Source organism: Gymnoscopelus braueri (assembly GCF_963280865.1).
Source record: "Gymnoscopelus braueri genome assembly, chromosome: 10".
In the NCBI taxonomy this organism is placed as follows: domain Eukaryota; kingdom Metazoa; phylum Chordata; class Actinopteri; order Myctophiformes; family Myctophidae; genus Gymnoscopelus; species Gymnoscopelus braueri.
In genome coordinates, this window is record NC_137611.1 from 55,469,627 (window position 1) to 55,492,696 (window position 23,070).

Below are 23,070 nucleotides of genomic sequence, written 5' to 3' on the forward strand. Positions count from 1 at the left end.
GGTAAAACAGCTCTCAAAGTCACTCTTTTAGCACCTAAACAAATGCAAACAAAGTTGATTCAGACAATATAGAACATCACCAAACCCAGTACTGTTTTTTTTTTATATAAAAATGTTAACTTCCTGTTGATTTTGCTATTTTTATTAAGAAAACCCGGACTGGATTCGCGGATCCGGATCCGGATCTTCAAATAGTAAAATCAGCAGGAAGTTAACATTTTTATTAAAAAAACAAACAGTACTGGGTTTGGTGATGTTCTAGATTGTCTGAATCAGCTTTGTTCGTGTTCGTTTACGTGCTAAAAGAGTGACTTTGAGAGCTGTTTTAATGTACAATGTAAGTCAATGAGGAGCAAATTTTGAATTATCAATTTCTAATCAATGGCAATTATTTTTGATTTCTTGTCCACCTTTGGAGTTACATCATGGCAAGGTAAATACACAACCCAAACCTCTACCAAAGTGGTCTTACCCTTTAAAACCTGGACAAATGAGCTTTCATTGTGATACTGATATATATAGGAACTTACAGTAAACTATGTTAGTTTCAGTAAACTATGTTAGTCCATTCTTGGACCTTCGGTTAAAGCCCTTCCCTTCATTCAAACTGCAGCCATAGCTGCATGGGTAGAGAGCTTGCCTAGGAAACAGTTTCCAGGGTCCATTCCCGGGACCGGCAATATGTCGAGGCGTCCGTGAGCAAGACACTTAACCCCCCCCCCTCCCCCCACTGCGGTCAAGTCTGACCACCACAGCAGCAATCAGCTTGTGAAGCTGAAAAACGGAATTTCCATCAAATAGGTCTAATTATTAACTGGCGGTTGATGGGGGTTGATCCGTGTGCTCCGGTTACACCTGGTGAAGTCTTCTTGAGAAACTTTGCTGTGGCCACGGAGGTGAAGGACGGGACGGTGACATCTTTGAAGATGGTCTGTGTGGCGTTGGTTTCGGACGGTTTGTTCTGGTTCAAAGTCTCCTTGATCATCTGACGCACATCCCGGGTAACATCGCCACGCACCGCCAGCAGAGCCGTGATGTGATCCTTCCTGATGTCGGGGTATTTGGACACCAGCGCAGAGACCTCTAGATACAGCAGAGTCCGGTCGTTCAGCTTGAAGACCTCCGCTACGGTGGCTATGGCATCACAAAGACCATCTGCTTCTTCCCCTCCGGTGCTGACCTTCTTGAAAAGCAGCTTGAACTGTTCTGCCTCTTTGATCATCTTCTCAGCTCCCTTCCTCCTCTCGTCTGCATTCTTAAAGGTGATCCTCCTCTTCATCAGGGCCTTCAGATATTCCACCACTACCCTGCGATGGGCTTCACTCGCCATCTCCCGGTTGAAGGGTTCCTTCATTTTGTTGAAGTCACTGAAGTAGTCCTCTACTGTCACACAGATGGTGTCCGCAGTGAGGGAGCTCGACAGCCACTTCCTGGTCAACAGCTCATTTAGTATGGAGTTGAGGTCAAGGAAGACCTCGTCCAATAGGAACTGGCATCCCTCCTTGGCAAACTCATTGAGCGTCTTCTCGTTAGCCGCATCAATGTCGGAGAGACCTGGCGACTGCTTGTGCTTCCTTTTCAGGCTACTGATGGACTCTCTGAACGTCTGACAGTTGTTGACGATGGCAATCATGTACTGAATGTAGCACTGGGGCCGTTGTCCGTCTCTCAGATGCTGCCCTTTGTAGACGACAACTGCTTCTCTGTACCTGACGAGGAAAATGCTCAGCTGTCGGAGGCAGAGCTTCAAAACCTGCTCTTCAAACGCCTCGTCTATCTGAGCCGCCACCTGTAGATTCTGTTCAAAGATCTGGAAGATGTTCTGGTAGAGAGTGGTCTGGTAGTGGCCATCTTGGTCAGCCTCAGGCTCTGTTTCCTTCTGCCAGTCCTTCTTGTCATCCTCCAAGGCCTTCTGCAGCCAGCCTGTTATATTAGACGTGACTGTCTGAACATATCGGCCAAGGAGCTGATCCGCAATGTCCTGCGGCAACAGGGGCTCCAGTTGGTTGACGTCACACTCCAAACGCAGCTCTGGATGTCCCATCATCTGCTCACTCTTATAAGTGTGAAGAACCCAGGCAAGCATGGGAACAATTTCATTGGGCTCCAAGTCTTCAGATGCCAGTTCTTGAAGACGATGTGACACAGCATCGTGGTATAGCCGGAAAAACCTTGGGAAGGTGTTGTAGTGCGGCGGAAAGCAATGCACCATGAGGTTCTTGACAACGATGAGGTCGTCCAGAACATATATCCTGGTAATCTCCAAGAGCCGAACCAGCCACATCTTATCCATCTCCCGCGTCACCGACTGGGTGCACTCGATGCGGTTGCTGACGGTGCCCTCCAACACCTTAAACATCTTGTCCTTCCATCGTTTCGGTCGCCCGGGCGGGATGAAACCCGTCTGCTTCTCACGGTCCAGCATGTGTCGGTCGATCTTCTCGCGCTCGATGATCCGCACCGCGGAGACCAGCATGGTGGGGTCACGGCGAACCATTACCAGCACGCGCTGGAGCACCACCCACAGCTGCTTAGCCAGCTCGTCAGACGTCGACTGTACATCTCTGAAGTAGACGCGGAGGAGGTGCATGTCGCTGCCGTCTTTGCTGTCCATGCGGTACTGCTCGTACATCAGGTCATCGCGGGAACTCTCCATCTCCATCAGGTTAGGATGGGCCAGCAGCAGCTGAGCCTGCTCTATCAGCTGTTTGGTCTCCTGCACGATCTCCGGTACCGAGAATATGTTTCTGAGGTTTTCCATGACGGACGCCAGCTGGCTGTGCTGCACCACCGCAGCCTTCACGTCTTTCAGGTTGTCTATGGTGTTCATGCTCCGCCTCCAGTCCCTGCCGACAGCCTCCAGCGACTTCCCAATGTCTTTAACGTCCGCCAGGGTGTCGTGCAACCGGGTGACTCCGGTCCGAATGCCGTCCAGGTGGGACTGGACGGCTGCCTTGAGCCTTGTTTCCACAGAAGCCTCCTTGCGGGCCTCTTCTGTGCGGGCCTCAGCTATCTTGTCCAGCTGCTCCGCCCGTTGGAACATTCCCACGACGCGATGCACTGCCCTAGCCACCGCTTCCCGCTCTGTCTCCTCCATAGTGCTTTGTTTGTGCAAGGACCACGATGGAATTAAGTAGCTGGCGTTATTGTGTTTTATCCGTTTTGTTTCAGCAGTATGCACCATGTGTTTTCCTAAGTAATAAATAAAATAAAAAATCGAACTCAGTGTTGGGTACTGGGATTTCAGTTGTGCTTATAGTGCCCTTTAAGAATAATGCTTGGGTGATGTCACACCAGCTGATATAGGCTCAATACACCAATCCCCTTTCATGCACTGACATCAGAGTTATAATATATGTCTGTGTCACTTTTATGCCCATAGAAGGAGGCGGGCGAGAAAGGGAGGGGGGCAGAGAGAGAAGGGGGGGGGGCATGCATTCCCAACTTGCATCGTTCCGAGTTCATCTATCAATTCCAGGAATCTCTGTATCTGTCTCTAGCTTGTTGTCCAAATATGGAGATGTCTGACATCACAGTACTGACATCATAGTAGCCTACTGACATCATAGTGTACATGACTGATGTCATAGAAGACATTGGCCTCCAATGAAAGTACTCTGACAACATCTGATAATAACATACTGTAGTATACTGGTACTAGTGTAACACGAAAATGTTATTATATTTATTGTAATGATGTCCGCCAGGCCAAAGGCTCAGGCCAGAGATTATGTTTTGTGTGTTTGTGTTTGTGTGTGTGTGTGTGTGTGTGTGTGTGTGTGTGTGTGTGTGTGTGTGTGTGTGTTTTCCAATTAACAATACTTCTACTCCACTACATCTAAGAGGCAAATATTACTTTTTACTCCACTACAATTATTAGAAAACTTTAGTTTGTTGAAATTATTTTCAATAAAGTTAAAGAATCAGTTTGTAGTGTCGCTGCACAGTCAGACACGCACACACACACACACACACACACACACACACACCGACAGACAGACAGACAGACAGACAGACAGACAGACAGACAGACAGACAGAGGCCTTCGAAGCACACTCACTCACACCAAAAATAGAGTGGGCATTAGAGACATGTGGGCACTTGGAAGAGTATATCCAATTAAAACATCCGCAGAGATGAGAATTACGTATCCGTCTGTCCGACAGACAGACAGACAGACAGACAGACAGACAGAGCGCACTCAATCACACTAACCGATGAGGCTTACTTTAATTATAATATAATAATATTAATTATAAGAATCCTACACTTCGCAGATATTAATTATTATATTATGAACCATACAATAACAACTTCAGACCGATTTTATACATACGCTATTTGAAAATAACAGATCTACAAGCTCACAATAACCGAGCTTGTAGATCTGATATTTGTGAACAACGTGATGTTAATCACCGCGTCGGGAGCTTACATTGGGGGCTGTCATTATTGCAGCTGTACATATTGCTGGAGATAGATAGATAGATAGATATTTAGATCGATTTAAAGACAGACAGACAGACAGACAGACATACCCAGGCCGTGGGAGCGTAACCGATGCGCTTTCTTAATTATAATATAATAATAAAATGTATAATAATCCTACACTTCGCAGATATAAATTATTATATTATGAACCATACACTAACCACTTCAGACCTATTATATACATACGCTATTTGAAAATAGCAGATCTACCAGCTCACATTAACTGTTGTTGTGAGCTTACATTTGGGGCTGTCATTACTGGATAGTGGATTATTTCTGGGGGGTGGGTGGGGGGGGGGGGCAGCTGTAGGCAAGCGGTACATTGCTGGAGATAGATAGATTGATAGATATTTAGATATATTTAAAGATAGACAGACAGACACACAGACACGCATTTTTGGGGGGGTTAAGTTTTTTTCATTTTTTCATTTCTGAAACCGCTCCATTGGCGGCGCAAAGGTGGAGCTTGGGGTCCCTAATAAAACCCCCCAAAATGTTAGCCTACAGTGGGTATATGTACAGTAGACGTTGTGTATTATGGTACGTGCGTAATTACGCACATAGAAAAATCCTGCTTGATATCCTTAGATAAAGACAGAAAATAAATTATAATAAACTAGACTGATTTGATACCAAATGAAAATATAAACTTGTCAGATCATAGAAACATTAAAATGATTAGAATTCAAGTACAATTGCCAGAGATCTGGCCGAATGAAATCTCAACTGCTCTCTGTCTCATGCGCAAAATATGCTGATCTACAATTGTTATGAGTCACCCCCTGGGCTTGGGGGGGGGGGGGGGGGTCCGGGGGGTGGTCCTGGTGCGGGGGGGGGGGTGAACAGCCGTGCCAGAAGACTGCAGATATGGTCGATGGATCAGAACAAACCAACCCCGACGCTGCATGACGCCGTCGCGGTCTATCTTTAAATCTATCTAAATATCTATCTCTCTATCTCCAGCAATGTACCGCTTGCCTACAGCTGCCCCCCACCCCCCAGAAATAATCCACTATCCAGTAATGACAGCCCCAAATGTAAGCTCACAACAACAGTTAATGTGAGCTGGTAGATCTGCTATTTTCAAATAGCGTATACAAGTATATAATAGGTCTGAAGTGGTTAGTGTATGGTTCATAATATAATAATTTATATCTGCGAAGTGTAGGATTATTATACATTTTATTATTATATTATAATTAAGAAAGCGCATCGGTTACGCTCCCACGGCCTGGGTATGTCTGTCTGTCTGTCTGTCTGTCTGTCTTTAAATCGATCTAAATATCTATCTCCAGCAATATGTACAGCTGCCCCCCCCCCCCCCCATAAATAATATCAGTCCAGCAATAATGACAGCCCCCAATGTAAGCTCCCGACGCGGTGATTAACATCACGTTGTTCAACAAATAGCAGATCTACAAGCTCGGTTATTGTGAGCTTGTAGATCTGCTATTTTCAAATAGTGTATGTATAAAATCGGTCTGAAGTGGTTATTGTATGGTTCATAATTTAATAATTAATATCTGTGAAGTGTAGGATTATTATAATTAATATTATTATATTATAATTAAAGTAAGCCATCGGTTAGTGTGATTGAGTGCGCTCCCACGGCCTGGCTGGGTCTGTCTGTCTGTCTGTCTGTCTGTCTGTCTGTCTGTCTGTTGGACGGACGGACGGACGGACGGACGGACGGACGGACGGACGGACGGGCAGATACGTAATTCTCATCTCTGCGGATGTTTTAATTGGATACACTCTTCCAAGTGCCCACATGTCTCTAATGCCCACTCTATTTTTGGTGTGAGTGAGTGTGCTTCGAAGGCCTCTGTCTGTCTGTCGGTGTGTGTGTGTGTGTGTATGTGTGTGTGTGTGTGTGTGCGTGTGCGTGTGCGTGTGCGTGTGCGTGTGCGTGTGCGTGTCTGACTGTGCAGCGTGTGTGCACAGACAGACATACATCTTTCCTCTACAAATGAGACTAAGAAGTCAGTCGAATCCCATGCTATGAGCTTGTAGATCTGCTGTTTTTGAAAGCATCTCTCTCCTATAGTCAATCAGACCAAGACCACAACGTCAGTTGTTATTACCATTCAGGTTCAGTCCATTAATGTTGTAATCAGAATGATAAAAACAACATTCTTATCATGCTTTTATTTTTATTATTAATATTAATAATATTATTTATATTATTAATATTACTACAACTACTATAACGCTATTGTTATTATTATTAGTGTTATTATTATTAATATTATTATTATTATTAATACTACTACTATTACGCTATTATTATTATTATTATTATTATTATTATAATTACATTAATGTTGATGTTGTGTCACAGCTCACTGTTGCGCGCACGTTGATTGACGGGTCAGTAATCACGTAGGCCTACTCAGAGACGCTCTCACATGCTCAGGTTCCTCAGATGTTTTCTCGTTAATTAACCCACATCATCTCGTCACATCTCACATGAAATAGTATACGCATCAGTGGTGTAAAAGTACAATGTTTTACTTAAGTTAAAGTAATACTGCAATGTAGAAATAGGCCTACTCTGTCACATGTAAAAGTCCAGAATTTAAATTTGAGTAAAAGCATCCTATACAGAGCCCAAGTATTGGTATAAAAATGTACTTAAAGTACCAAAAGTACTCGTTATGCAGAAGGTCCCATTTCGCAAGTTTTAAAATGTATAGAATTCCTTTGAAAATGGCTAAACTACAAGCTCACCGGTACAATCATTTATTTGATTTATTTGACGCAGCTGGGACGGAATGAGTAGTACAGCTGCAAACTGATTTTGGGTGTCATTGAGTGGTTATATTTGCGTATAAATAAAGGCTATATTTAGATCTACAAAATGTAACCTCAACAATGACCCCCCCCCCCTACACCCCCACCCCCACAAGCTATCCCCGTGCCCCCCCCCCCCCTCCCATAACCTGTGAGCTTATATAGAGGGGGTCCCTGCATAGAGGGGGCAGGCAGGTGGGGGGGACAGCTGTGCCAGAAGACTGCAGATATGGTAGATTTTGATCGGAAATTGACTTGGTGCCATGAGAAAATAAGAAAATAAATCTTAATAAATTACAAAAAAAATCATGACTGATACCAAATTAAAATATAACCTTTAAAGATCATATAAACATTAAAATGATAAGAATTTAAGTAAAATTGACAAAGATCTGGCTTAATGAAATCTCAACATCAATGCGCAAAATAAAAATAAAATTCTCCGCCACAGCGGGGTCGGCGGAGAGTCTGTCCAGGGTCGGCGGGTCGGTAGGAGGTTGGTTAAAGGTCGGTGGGTCGGTACTGCGTCGGTACTGCGTCGGTTAAGGGTCGGTGGGTCGGTATGGGGTCGGAAGGTCGGAATTGTGTCGGTCCCGGTCGCGACGCTTCCGTGGAAGCGTCGGTGAAAGCGTCGGTGAAAGCGTCGTTGCGTCGGTTAAAGGTCGGTGGGTCGGTACTCCACCGACCCGGTCGCGACGCTTCCGCGGGGTCGGTACTCCGTCGACCTGGTCGCGACGCTGCCGCGGCAGCGTCGGGTCGGTTTGGGATCTCGCTCCTCCTGGAAAATTATATCTCTGCAAATCACGTATTGGTTATGTGAGTGATATGCTTTTTTTTTTATTGTACATGCACATGTTGAAAAAAAAAATTAAAAAAAAGATTTTCAGATTTAAAATAAAATAGATACTCTTCTACGTGTTTTAAAGGATTCCACAGCATCAGTATCCTATCCTTGTTGATGATGCGTTGAGGCCTAAGGATTGGACAGCTTGAGTTACACTGAGCTGTAGAACATTAGCCATGTATTGCACTAATGGGATGTGTTTGCCCGATGCACATCTAAGCTTTTTGTCTTCTGTTTCAAAGCATTGCATGACATGAGTATTGCCGTAAGCCTAATTTATACTTTGATGTACAACTGCATTGCTGGCCAAAAATAATGTAGGCCTAGCTGATATCTGGCGTGCGATACAGCCGTACAACAAAGCGTAATTTATCAGGTGATTATCTCTGTGATGGAAGTATATAGTCGTCTGTTGATTTCTGCAGTGTGCAGTTCTTCTCCCAAACAATGTTTTAGTCATTGGAGTATTTTAAGACTGACATTCCCACACAGCTGGGGCGAGACGTGTATAGTCGTCACTCGCTGACAGCCAATAGAATCGCATCAGGTTTTCCAAACGCAAAGGCCCTGTAGTATCAATGTCCAGTCAGCAGGAGGCAGCATACCGCGGTAGGGCCACTTTGAGGCCAGCACACATCAAAACAGTATACTTGGCCACCAGCTGGTGGCAGCACTGCACTGTAATAACAGATCAATAAAGCTTTTCTAGTAAACCGTTACTATCAGCTCCTGCCCCGCGGGGGCGAGACGTGGATAGTCGTCACTCACTGACAGCCAATAGAATCGCATCAAGTTTTCCCAACGCAAAGGCCCTGTAGTATCAATGTCCAGTCAACAGGAGGCAGCATATCGCGGTAGGGCCACTTTTAGGCCAGCACACATCAAAACAGTATACTTGGCCACCAGCTGGTGGCAGCACTGCACTGTATTAACAGATCAATAAAGCCTTTCTAGTAAACCGTTACTATCAGCTCCTGCCCCGCGACGGCGAGACGTGGATAGTCGTCACTCTCTGACAGCCAATAGAATCGCATCAAGTTTTCCCAACGCAAAGGCCCTGTAGTATCAATGTCCAGTCAACAGGAGGCAGCATATCGCGGTAGGGCCACTTTTAGGCCAGCACACATCAAAACAGTATACTTGGCCACCAGACGGTGGCAGCACTGCACTGTAATAACAGATCAATAAATCCTTTCTAGTAAACCGTTACTATCAGCTCCTGCCCCGCGAGGGCGAGACGTGGATAGTCGTCAATCACTGACAGCCAATAGAATCGCATCAAGTTTTCCCAACGCAAAGGCCCTGTAGTATCAATGTCCAGTCAACAGGAGGCAGCATATCGCGGTAGGGCCACTTTTAGGCCAGCACACATCAAAACAGTATACTTGGCCACCAGACGGTGGCAGCACTGCACTGTAATAACAGATCAATAAATCCTTTCTAGTAAACCGTTACTATCAGCTCCTGCCCCGCGAGGGCGAGACGTGGATAGTCGTCACTCACTGACAGCCAATAGAATCGCATCAAGTTTTCCGAATGCAAAGGCCCTGTAGTATCAATGTCCAGTCAACAGGAGGCAGCATATTGCGGTAGGGCCACTTTTAGGCCAGCACACATCAAAACAGTATACTTGGCCACCAGACGGTGGCAGCACTGCACTGTAATAACAGATCAATAAATCCTTTCTAGTAAACCGTTACTATCAGCTCCTGCCCCGCGAGGAGACGGCCGCCTCTGGGCGTGGCGGCGGCAGGGGCATCCCTGTCGATCATGGTAGTGAATGCCAGCCAATGTGATTTCAGTCTGCTTTAGCATGTCCATGGTAATGCAATATATAGAAGTGATTCCAGAGATTTAAAATGTATGGGGGTCGTAGTCTAATAAAAATTGAATAGTCTGCACACTGGTAATGCCGAAAAAAGCTCTGCTTTGTATTTATTGAGTTTGTCAACGTTTCGGCCTGTTCAGACCTTCATTACGACATATACAGTATATGTCCGCTTTTTTCAGCATTACCAGTGTGCAGACTTTATTCCTTTTTTATAATACTTTTGTTTGTCTTGCACCTGGACCAGTAAACCGTTGGGATGTGTGTGCACTACCTTTTTCATCCGTGGTCTAATGCCTATCAAAGTAAGGGTCCTTAGTTGAGAATCACTGAAACTATTTATTTTCAAAACCAGAACCAGATATTTACTCAGAGCTTTACAATTTTCTTTTCATGCTAATTGTCATTTGTCAGCTTTCAATTGTGAGAAAACATGATCATAGTTTCAGAGAATCAAGAGGGATTTATTTTGTCACTTATACTGACATTATTGAAATGTTTATGCCATATGTTTGGCAGAGACTGCTAATACAACACAATACAAAAAGATAACAATGTAATAATTCTGGATATAATGAAATACAAAAAAATATATATATATACACATTATAGGTAAGACAGAGGTAAATATTGTACAGGTAGAACGGCAGGTATGACAGAACTCTTAAGGCATATATGATATTTTTTGCAGCCGTGGGTTATGTACAAGAAGCAGAAGTCATACATGTACATAAAATGTACTAGAAGCAGCCATCATTCACAGTATATAAAAATGTCCAAGAAGCAGAAGCCATACATACAATATGAATGGAATTTCACTTGTCTATGTACAGTACGTACATTTTGCAAATAGCTGCTCAGGATTCTTTACAGTTTAGATTTACTTCTTTCAGACCTTGTCCATAATCAGGGCACTAAAAGCTGCTGGGAAAGCAGGGGGGGGGGGGGGGCGTTGGCATATCTCTCATTTCTTCCTCTCTGCTGTCCACCTATCCTTCTCCATGGCATAGAAGGAGGATTGTTGGAATTCCTTCCATGACATCTCCTTTGCCATGCCTTTGTACAATAAAAGCACTTTTGATGGACAGTAAATGTACTTCCCAGTCACTCCTGGAAACCCAGTATGGATATGCGGACTGTTTGGGCCCTGCTTGAGCCCCTGGCGGCAGAAACGGCAAAGTCGTCCGCTAGGTTGAGTGTCTGGGAGTTTCCTCTTTCTCTGGACTTTGGCCTCCACTCTCTGTTTTGTTGAGACCAGTTGAGACCGGAAAATAACATGTACTCTTCCAGGGAAATAGGACATTCTTCTGTGCATGTTTGCCTATCACAAATGAAGAAGAGAAAGTATTAGATTTATACATTAGACATATTTATTTTGAAACAAGTTGATATTATTAATTATATTATAATTATATAGTGTGTGAGTCAAGCCATGGCTCGTGATTCATAGCTCTGTAAATGCCCAGGGCTATCAGAGATGTCTTGTGTCCCACATTATAGTTTATTTAGGCTTCATTCACAACACAGCTTATATCATGGGCCTCAACAAATGGTAAACTTCACTGCTGGCTTGTGGTGGACATTTTTGTCAAAATTCTATTTTTGCCATGGACATACAAATGAGCAGACAATAATATTACCAGAAACACATAAAGAGCCATAGCCTTAAACTACCTTTACAGGTCTGTAACTCTGAGAGTGTACAAATGGAACCAAACCCATTTGTGTCTCAGAGTTATGGGGGTCCTTGAAGATAAAAAGTTAGAGAACCACTGTCCTAGAGGACTCCTAATGTGCCATAGCGTCATAGTAAATCAGTGTCATACATATTCTGAAGAAAACCCAGAGACTGACACTCAGTAATTGGGTCTTATGATCAAAACAAGAACTATATTATAATGTTATTGTAACTGCTGCTAATTTATTCTTTTTGTAATTATTTTGTGTTCTCAAAGTTTTCTTTTATTTTGACAAGCTGTCCGGAAGCTGTGTTGTGACAGCTTCCGGCGGCTCCCCTTATATGGTCTTCCTGGTTAGGAAGCGCATTCACAGCTCAGAGTGTCGGTGACTCACCGTGCGAGCATGAAATGTTTGTCGTCAGCATGGTCCCAGAACCAAGGTTTGTTTTATTTTACATGTCACACGTTTTGTCAATGAGTTGTCTTTGTCAATGAGTTGTATGTTATGTTTTATTATGAGTTTAATTGATTGTTTGTTTTGTTTCAGTTTGTTTGCAGTTGTTTGTTTTGGGCTACCTGAAGGCTCATTCTCTTCTTGATATTATGCAGTCAATGAGGTGATTTAATTTCTTAAGTGCATTTTCTTTCCTATGTTTTATGTGCGTTACATGTTTTATGTTATCCTTATCTTTATTTTTTCTATGTTTTGAAACAGTTTGACGTTGGGACATTGAGCTGAGAAAGAAGCTTAAATAAAAACCCATCAGTAGCAAACCACATCTGCCTCGTCGTTCATGAAGGGAGTGACAGTCAAACTCAGCGCATACAAACCGACCCACGGCAGTCCAAGCCCTTCCGTGGGGGTCTACAAGACAGCAGCCCAGCCGACCGGGACCAAGCGGGCCGTTTCCTCTGCCCTTAATCGCCGTTTCGCGGAGCTGCTCGGTGGCCATAAAGACTTCAATTGCCCAAACAAATACACGCTTTTTTGCTGTTAAACCCCCAACAGCAACAGGTTAGTGCACTACACAAAAGACTGTGCTAAGGTGCATAAAGACATTAAAAGACATTGAAAAGACAAAAGAAGAGGAAAAGCGCATTCTTATGCAAATGCATTTAATGAATGAAGGACATTGTGATCTTTTTTGTTGGTACCGTTTTTTGATTATTTTAAGTGTTGCAGACACTATGTGTTTTATTAAATGCAACATAATCTATCAAAGGAACTGTTGAGTGGTTTAAAAGTGTTGGCTATTTAAAAATGTCTGAGCAAGGTGGGAAAACTAAGGCATCTAAAACGCCTGAACCACAACCAGAGCCTGCACAAACAGAGCCTGCACAGGCTGCTGAAGAACCATTACAAGCAACAGTAAAAAGCAAAGTGTTTAAGGATACTGGTACAGTCATTGATCAAGATGCTTTGCAACCTCGAAGAGGAGAGAGGGTACGCACACTAACTGAAAAGGGAATAGGTCTGCAAAGCAAAAAATTAATTGGAAACTTCAGGCTAAAACAACAAAAAAAGGTGTCATTAACAAAGCTCCGCATGGTCATTTACAAGGCTACATTGCTGCAGTAGAAAGAGATCTGGACGAATTGAATGCTATTTACGATGAATATAGAAAAATCCAAATGCCAACCAGTAACCTGCGTCGCAGGCTGGATAAAAGCATAGAGGTTACAAAGAATGTGGTTAACAATGCTCAATCACATATTCAAGGAAATGGGGAAGAGCTTAAATGGCCTGATGTAAGCTCAGTATTTGATACATTCACGAGCTCCAGTGCCTCAATTCGTACAGATCACACGCAATGTACTACTGTTTCAAAAAAGGCTCCTTCCGAAGGTGCGAAAGTACCTTCAGGTAGAGGGAAAGAGGCGGTAGCTGAGTTAGCAGCCACCAAAGAGGTCCTAAGAATCATGGCAGAACAGGAGCACCAGCAGCAAAGGTTAAAACACATGGAAGCAGAAGATGTCACCAGGAAGCAGGTTGTGGAGGGAATTAAAAAGGAATTGGAGAGATTGGAAACGCTTAAACAACTAAATGCCTCACAGGCACACCTGCAAATCCAAGATCAAAGACATTCTTCACCAACTATTTTTCAACACCACCCATCATCCTTAAAGTCTGACACTCAAAATGCACCTGAAGATAATGCTTTAATCAAATGTTTGGCAGAAGCCATCACATCCAACAGGTTACCAATTCCCGAACCAACCATCTTTTTTGGAGATCCACTCAAATTTCACATTTGGAAATCATCGTTCCACACTCTAATTGACAGGAAAAACATTCCCACAGTGGAAAAAATATTCTTCTTACAGAAATATATTGGAGGCGCAGCAAAAGATGCCATTGACGGTTATTTTCTCATGGACACAGAGGAGTCTTATCACGCAGCATGGAACCTATTGGACGAAAGATATGGGGATCCATTCATCATCGCAAAGGCATATCGTGACAAATTACATACTTGGCCAAAAAATAATCAAAGGGAGGGTACGGAGCTACGGAAGTTTGTTGACTTTCTACGGAGCTGCGAATCTGCAATTGCCCACAATATTCATTTACAAATCCTCAGTGACGCCATGGAAAATCAAATTCTTGCCACAAAACTACCAGACTGGCTAACTACAAGATGGAACCGTTCTGCAACCACTTACCAACTACAACATGGACAATTTCCCAATTTCTCATACTTCGTAACTTTTCTAAATCTGGAAGCCAGTATCGCATGCAATCCAATCACATCATATACCGCACTGCGACAACGAGAATCCGATACTCGCAGTAAATACAGGAATCCAACTACTGTATCATATAAAGATCCAACCACAAGTGCAAAAATATTTACCACAACAACCAGCGAAAGGCATCCCAATACATGCCACCTTTGCAATAGACCTGGACACGGACTACACAATTGTCGCAATTTCATGTCTAAGCCACTTTCTGACAGAATACAGTACATAAGGAGTGAGAGACTGTGTTGCGGCTGCCTAACACCTGGTCACCAGTCAAAGGGCTGCAACAATAGACTCATATGTGACACTTGCCATAAACGCCATCCTACATGCACCCACGATGACCGCTTTACTCTAGAATCCAAAGACAAACAATACAAGGAAGCAAGTTTCAATAAAGAGAAAAGGTTACAGGGAATGTCTCGCAGTGTTGTGCAAGAAGGAACCAATACTCAGACATCCACAATAGTACCTGTTTACGTATCAACACCCAACGACGCTAGTAAGGAAGTGCTCGTATACGCCATGCTTGATTCACAAAGTGATTGTTCATTTATCCTTGAAGAGGTAGCAGACATGTTGAATGCACCTGCAGAACCCGTCAAACTAAAATTGTCCACTATGTCATCTAAAGGGACAACTATACCATGCAAAAGACTTAAGGGCCTACAGATAAGAGGACTCTTTTCTACCAAGAAAATTACAGTACCAACAACTTACACACGGGAATTCATCCCTGCAAACCAGTCCCATATCCCAACTCCACAAACAGTCAAGGCATGGCCTCATTTACAGCATCTTTCAGACCAGATTGCACCTTACCAAGATTGTGAGATCGCTCTTTTGATCGGGTATAATTGCCCACAAGCACTCATGCCTAGGGAGGTTGTATGTGGCGAAGAAAATCGTCCTTTTGCACAAAGAACCGATCTAGGCTGGAGCGTCATAAGTTACAGTGAACTCTGTGAGTATTATGGTGATGCTATTGGAGTAAGTCATCGCATCAACGTAAGGCAAGTGACACCCGAACTAAAACCAACAGTTATGCTCAAGGGTGAGGTTCACTATGTTTGCAAAAATCAAATCAAAGAAATGATTTCTCCAGATGATGTAATCAAAGTGCTAGAGTCTGATTTCAATGAAAGAGTTGGAGAAGATGTAAAGGTCTCTCAGGAAGATCTACTCTTCTTGACAAAGTTGAAGGTTGGAATCAAACATAAACAAGACGGTCACTATGAAATGCCCTTGCCCTTCAAAAAGGATCGACCAAATCTACCCAATAATAAATCATGTGCAATTCAACGTCTCATGTGCTTGGAAAGAAAGTTTAAAAGAAACCAGAAATACTATGATGACTATGTGAACTTCATGGAGGACATCATCTCTCGTGGCGATGCCGAGAGAGTCTCTGAAGAACAACTTGACATTCGACCAGCTTGGTATATTCCTCACCACGGTGTTTATCATCCTAAGAAACCCGGTAAAATACGTGTAGTCTTTGACTGCTCAGCAAGGTTCCGAGACACATCCTTGAATGATCACCTTCTTTCTGGTCCAGAGCTTACCAACTCTCTGGTGGGAGTCCTCTGCAGATTTCGTAAAGGACCCATAGCACTCATGTGTGATGTAGAACGAATGTTTAATCAATTCCATGTAAAACCTGAAGATCAAGACTACTTAAGATTCTTATGGTGGGAGAAAGGTAATTTCACTTCTCCACCATCAGTTTTTCGAATGAAAGTTCATCTCTTTGGGGCAGCTTCCTCTCCTGGTTGTGCCAATTTTGGTCTTAAACATCTTGCCTCCGAAGGTCAGGAGCAGTTCAACCAATCCACTGTCAAGTTCATCCAAATAAATTTCTATGTTGATGATGGACTAGTGAGTGTCACAACAGAGGCCGAAGCTGTTAAGCTCATTCTAGAAGCAAGAGATCTTTGCCGCACAGGTCAATTACGATTACACAAGTTCGTTTCAAACAACACAAATGTACTGAAATCGATACCAAAGGAAGAATGTGCTGAAAGTGTCAAAGATCTAGATATGGACCTCGGAGAACCGCTTATGGAAAGAGCTCTTGGAGTTCAGTGGTGCATATCTTCTGATGAAATTCAGTTTAGAGTTACTATCCAAGCATGCACACTGACCAGAAGAGGAATACTTTCCACAGTAGCTTCGATCTATGATCCTTTGGGTTTCGTGGCACCATTTATCCTCTTAGGCAAACAGATCTTGCAACAGATGTGTAGATATAAACTTGATTGGGACGATCCACTCCCAGAAGATCTCCGAACTCAATGGGAATCATGGCTGCAAGATCTTAAAACTCTGTCCAAAATCAAGATCAAAAGATGCTATATTCCAGCAGATTTCACTGATGTCCAACAGTATGAGCTTCACCACTTCTCAGACGCCAGTGTAACTGGTTATGGGGAGTGTACTTACCTCAGAGCTATCAACAGCAATGGAGACGTCCATTGTTCACTAGTAATGGGGAAAGCACGTGTCGCACCTACTAAGATAACTACAGTAACACGACTAGAGTTATCTACTGCAGTTATTTCAGCAAGAATCAGTGTTATGCTCAGGAATGAGCTCGACATGGATGGTCTTAAAGAATATTTTTGGACAGATTCCAAAGTTGTCCTTGGATATATAAACAATGATGCAAGACGATTCCATGTGTTTGTTGCAAACCGAATTGAAAGAATCAAATCTCTTACTGATCCGAAGCAGTGGCACTTCGTTCAGTCTGATATGAATCCTGCAGATCATGCGTCAAGAGGCTTAACAGCAGATCAACTTATAGCTTCGAATTGGTTCACTGGCCCAGACTTCTTATGGAAAAGGGAGCTACCCAAAGGAGAAACCACGGTGGAAGAGGTCATTGAAGATCCTGAACTTCGCAAGTATATAATGTACAGGCAAAGGAAGTAAGGACATTGTTGGACCGCTTAAAAAAGTTCTCCGATTGGAAAAGAGCTGTCAAAGCTATTGCTTGTCTGAAGCGCCATGCTCAAAGAATCAAGGGTATTGCACTCAAAAGTGAAGCCACTAGTATTGAGCAACGAAAGGAAGCGGAGCTGTTCATAATTAAGTTGGAACAAACGGACGCATTCAGCAGTGAAATGGAAGTATCATTCGACGCACGGAAGTCAAGACTAAGGATAAAGGAAACAAGTTGCACAAACTAGATCCATTCGTTGAGGAACACTAAATTCAATGACATTGTCATCTTACAAGGAAACTCTCCAAGGAACGGTTGGAAAATAGCAAGAGTTGCTGGGATACACTTCTCACAGCCCTGACGGAAGAGTCAGGAAAGTTAAACTCCTAATGAGTGACTCGTCCTTGAATAATCAAGGTAAACTAGTCAGAAAACCAGTCTATCTCGATAGACCTGTACAGAAAATTGTTGTCCTGCTGGAAGCAGAATAAGCTCAAGGTCATTATTATTTGAAATGAAATTGAATTCAAGGTTCATTTGGTGGGAGTGTAACTGCTGCTAATTTATTATTTTTGTAATTATTTTGTGTTCTCAAAGTTTTCTTTTATTTTGACAAGCTGTCCGGAAGCTGTGTTGTGACAGCTTCCGGCGGCTCCCCTTATATGGTCTTCCTGGTTAGGAAGCGCATTCACAGCTCAGAGTGTCGGTGACACTCACCGTGCGAGCATGAAATGTTTGTCGTCAGCATGGTCCCAGAACCAAGGTTTGTTTTATTTTACATGTCACATGTTTTGTCAATGAGTTGTCTTTGTCAATGAGTTGTATGTTATGTTTTATTATGAGTTTAATTGATTGTTTTTTTTGTTTCAGTTTGTTTGCAGTTGTTTGTTTTGGGCTACCTGAAGGCTCATTCTCTTCTTGATATTATGCAGTCAATGAGGTGATTTAATTTCTTAAGTGCATTTTCTTTCCTATGTTTTATGTGCGTTACATGTTTTATGTTATCCTTATCTTTATTTTTTCTATGTTTTGAAACAGTTTGACGTTGGGACATTGAGCTGAGAAAGAAGCTTAAATAAAAACCCATCAGTAGCAAACCACATCTGCCTCGTCGTTCATGAAGGGAGTGACATTTATGTTATGTAAAAAACAAACAAAACAAAAATTTGCCACAGACAAATTGATGATCATGACAATCCCTGCAAATAACTGAAATATACAAAGAAACCCTGATTGACAATGACGGAATCAATAATGAAAATAAACAATGTAAAAATATGGTTAACACAGGCCATACATATCCTTAACAAAGGGGAACTTTAAATGTATTTTTATGTATGAACATTTTTTTATTGTTATTGTTTCGCCCAAAATGCTATAGGTTGAAAGGTGTTCAAAAAAGCATGCATGTGTAAATATGTTTCATCCACCTGTGAGATAGGTCATGTAAAGGGGGGAGGGGGGTGCATGGAAGGAGAGGTGGGGCAAATCAAGTGTGATATTGGACAAACCTACAATGATTTAATTGTGTTAATTGTCTCAGACACACAGGGCACTTAAAGCTTCCTCAACAGTGTGGATAATAATAAGATATACAAGATTTAAAAATGTTAAAGATAGAAGTAAAACAGTAGTAGTGGTAATTGGTAAAACATTATGATGATTGATTTGACTATTTCTCTCCATCACTGGGGGGGGGGGGGGGGGAGACCACAGCAAATGTTTATCACATGTATAAGACAATGCAAGCAGACCAGCAGGGAGCCTGACTCTCAGTCTCACATTCTCAACATGAACGGTACAACCAGCCAGTATGGTTGTTGAATGAGAGTGAGTGAGTGAATGGGGGAGGGGGAGAACTTTTCCTACGGAAAATTCACTGGCCAGAACAAGTACAAGAAGAACATATAAATCAGTAGTCCAACAATACCTACATTTACTAATGAAAGCAATCGTATTTTCATGTAATAGTAATACCTATATTTAAACTGAAGTTTATATAATGTAGGTGACTGATTAACATGCAACATGCCACTATATGTGCTTCAACAGCTTTGAATGTAATGATCATCTGTGTTTACAGATCAATCAAAACACCACAATGACCAACCATTGTCCATCTGATTCACTGCCTTTTTTTGGCTATTATTTTAATGTTGTTTTATACTTTTGCTTTTCTTTTTTGCTTTATTGTTAAATTGGTTGTACTTTTTCTGTAATTGTATTATTGCTCTGTAAAGTACTTTGAGCTGCATTTCATGTCATGGAAGGTGCTACACAAATAAAGTTTATTATTATTATTATTATCTGTGTTCAAATACCCAACGACAATAATTAACCAGCTTATTTAAATTTAATTTAGATTCAACAATATGGCACAAATGACTGCAAACAACCGGAGATTAAATGGGTCAAACGTTACAAGTTGGGCATTTTGCCATTTTATCCATCCCCAAATAACAAGACAACAACATGCACATGTATTCATCAGTCAACTTTTCATTCATCCAAAACAAGCGACTTACCTTTGTTGTGTGTAAGGAACGAAATCAAATGCAGTAATAATCATGGATCATCTTCTCTGTTCTCTCACACTGACCGACTGACCGTTCCGTCCGTTCACCCACTGAGGGGGGGCAGGGGGGGGGGGGGGCTGGTTGGGAGTGTGCGACTCTGAACAGCTGTACCATGGTTCACATGACGCTCGTCTGTCACAAGCGTCATGGCGCTACTTGTTCCTGGTTTTTTTTAAATGTTTACATTTACAACCCGTACATCTACATAAACGTTCAAATTTCAAATATAAAGTGATGACCCTACGGCCATGGATGTAACAAGTTAAAACGCCTTGGTCTAAGTACCCGTATCTTCCGTATTTTTCAATAAAAAGCTTTTTAATCCAATCGGTGGCCATTTTTTCATATGCTTTCAACACCGCGACCCTATCGGTTGGGAGGTGTACTGCACTCTGATACATTATAACTGTATACAAAATGGCCATCGATCGGATTAAAATGCTTCTTTATTACACAATACGGAAGGTACGGGTACTTAAACCCAGACGTTTTAACTTGTTACATCCATGGCCGTGGGGTCAGCACTCAGCACTTTATATTTGAAATGTTAACGTTTATGTAGATGTACGGGTTGTAAATGAAGAAATGTCAAAAAACAGGAACAAGTAGTGCCATGACTGTTATGATATGACGGTCATGTTGGAACCCATTTAAAATGTACGTTCCCTGACCATTTTCTTAATCAAACATGGCCAACACAGCATTCTGACTAAACGTACTATGCCATGCACGTGTTTAGTAGTGTACTTTTGCGTTCTATCGTTAAATACAAACATATTTGCCAGTCTTAAATGGGTCCTGTCCTGTCCGCACTAGAGCTAAAAGCAAGATGGCTGCTCCTGCAAAACTGAGCTAGCCTTTGATTGGCTGGCAGAGTGAGGAACAGCGCCACAGACCTGCCACAGAGATAAAACGGTGGCCAAACACGGTATTGCATCCGTAGTGAGTTAAGACTACCATAGACTTTGCATTGAAAAAGTTAAGGGCGAGTTAAGCTTAAAGGGATACTTCACTTTCACATAAAATAAACATTAAAAATAAATATTAAAAAAAAATGAAAGAAGTTATGGCAAAATAAAGGCCCCCTCACACATTAGTAGGACACTCTAATGCGTGAGGGGGCCGTGATTTTTCCATAACTTTTTTCATTTATTTTTAATATATTTTTTAAATGTTTATTTTATGTGAAAGTGAAGTATCCCTTTAACATTTCCCAGTGCTCGGACTCCAGATCAGAAGGGTGCGTGTTCAAATCACATCAAGGTCAGAACTTTGAATGTATGTAAATGCAACTCAGCTATAGTGGGGAGAGAGTTACTGGAAGCTAACCATGATACAAGGAAAAGGGTCAAGAGGCCTTATTTTTGCCAGTGCCTTACTCATTATTCCTAAACTTCTTTGCCATTTTTACTATTTTTAAAAATATTTTGAAATAGTTCAAATAGCAGATCTACAAGCTCACACTGCGTCACATCGTTACGCGTTGTGAGCTTGTAGATCGGCAATTTTCAAATAGCCCATGTCTAGGTTTAAAGTGCTCTTGGCACAGGTATTTTCTTTTGGGCTTGTTTTCATATACCTGGTTGCTTATTTCTCTCACAAGATCTGGCAACACTGAATGCTGAAGAATGATGAATGTTACGTTTCAACTTTTCCGACTTTTTTGTCTACCTTTGGATCACAAAACACGACATCGAAGCCATGTTCTTTCTTGGACCACGTGAAATCTGCCTCTGTTGAACCAGTACAGTTGGACCAGTAGGCCTACCCATTGCAAGTTTGCTATATATCTACCAGGATGTCAGTCCCATCATCACTGTGTCTTTGTTGCGCCAGCAAGGTGAAACTATTAGTCTTGGCTGCTGTTGTATTGTGTTCTGTATTGATTTGATTTTTTCTACATTCCATCCCACCATGTAGACAGTCCGGTGCTGGTGACGTGACGTCCATCTTCTACTTGGGAGTCGGGACATCCATGGAGATGCAGCATAGTCAACAATGTAATAATAAAACAAAACGTTTCATACTCATGTCATGTGTGTGTGTGTGTGTGACTCCTTATTTCTGAGAGCATAATGTTTCACTGTCATTTCCAGTTATATTCTTTGGACTAAACTTAGAGAAAACATGGAAAACATGACGTGCATTACTTTAGAATAGATGACATTCTAATGTTCAAATACTCTTGTCATATAGCCTAAGTCATGTAATTATGTACCATTCTGCCAAATGAAAGACCATCTCCTATCATGAAACAGTTCAAAAGAACCCTTATAGAATTGGGGTTCACATTTTGTCATTATGAATGCTTATACAATGTAGAATGTACCGTGATCAATGAGTAGAGCAAGCAGGGTGTAAATGTAATCGTTTTATTTAGAAAAAGAATATGGTTGTATCTCATAAGGCGAGTCCCAGGGGTCTTCATCAGCCGAACGTTACTCCATTTCCGCAGGCAGGCGAAACAACATTCTGTCCTGTTGAAAATAACACATTAGATTACACTTGTAGATTAAATAGATATCATCCGACGTGAAGCCTAATCTATACTAATATTGCATGCAAGCCGCAAATAGCAGACCTACAAGCTCACAAAGTGTCGAGTCTGACGCGTTGTGAGCTTGTAGATCTGCTATTTTCGGGACCCGGCGACGTAGCCCTGAAACATGACTGTCATGGGGGAACTTCAACCTGGTGTTTGCACTTTCTACATGTACAATCCGTACATCTACATAAACGATCGGATTTCAAATAAAAAGTGCTTATCCCATGACCACGGATGTTACAATTTGAATCGGGTGGGTCTAAGTACCAGTATCTTCCGTATTGTTTAATAAAAAAGCATTTTAATCCGATCAGTGGCCATTTATTATGCGACCCTTATGCGATCGGTTGGGAGGTTTATGAGAAAATGGCCACCGATCGGATTAAAATGCTTTTATTTAAACAATACGGAAGATACGGGTACTTGCACCCAGCCGATTCAAATTGTAACATCCGTGGCCATGGCATAAGCACTTTATATTTGAAATCTGACAAGAGACAAAGCATAAATTTGGCTTGTCACACAAGTGGTTTAGCTTTGCATTTGGCTAGCTATGGAACGACAATGTAAACAACAATGCTCTGCGTGCATGCGTCTATCAGAAGTCAACTACACATTGTATACT

At 42.2% G+C, this 23,070-nt stretch overlaps 1 protein-coding gene across 1 annotated transcript; it reads right to left on the reverse strand.

The window, feature by feature from the left end:
* Positions 1-793: 793 nt before the first annotated feature.
* On the reverse strand, positions 794-3,097 carry LOC308093701 (exocyst complex component 3-like; the record flags this gene model as incomplete). Its single annotated transcript, XM_080440028.1, has 1 exon — positions 794-3,097. One exon carries the CDS (start codon positions 3,095-3,097, stop codon positions 794-796), a length of 2,304 nt encoding a protein of 767 aa, XP_080296154.1.
* Positions 3,098-23,070: the final 19,973 nt, after the last annotated feature.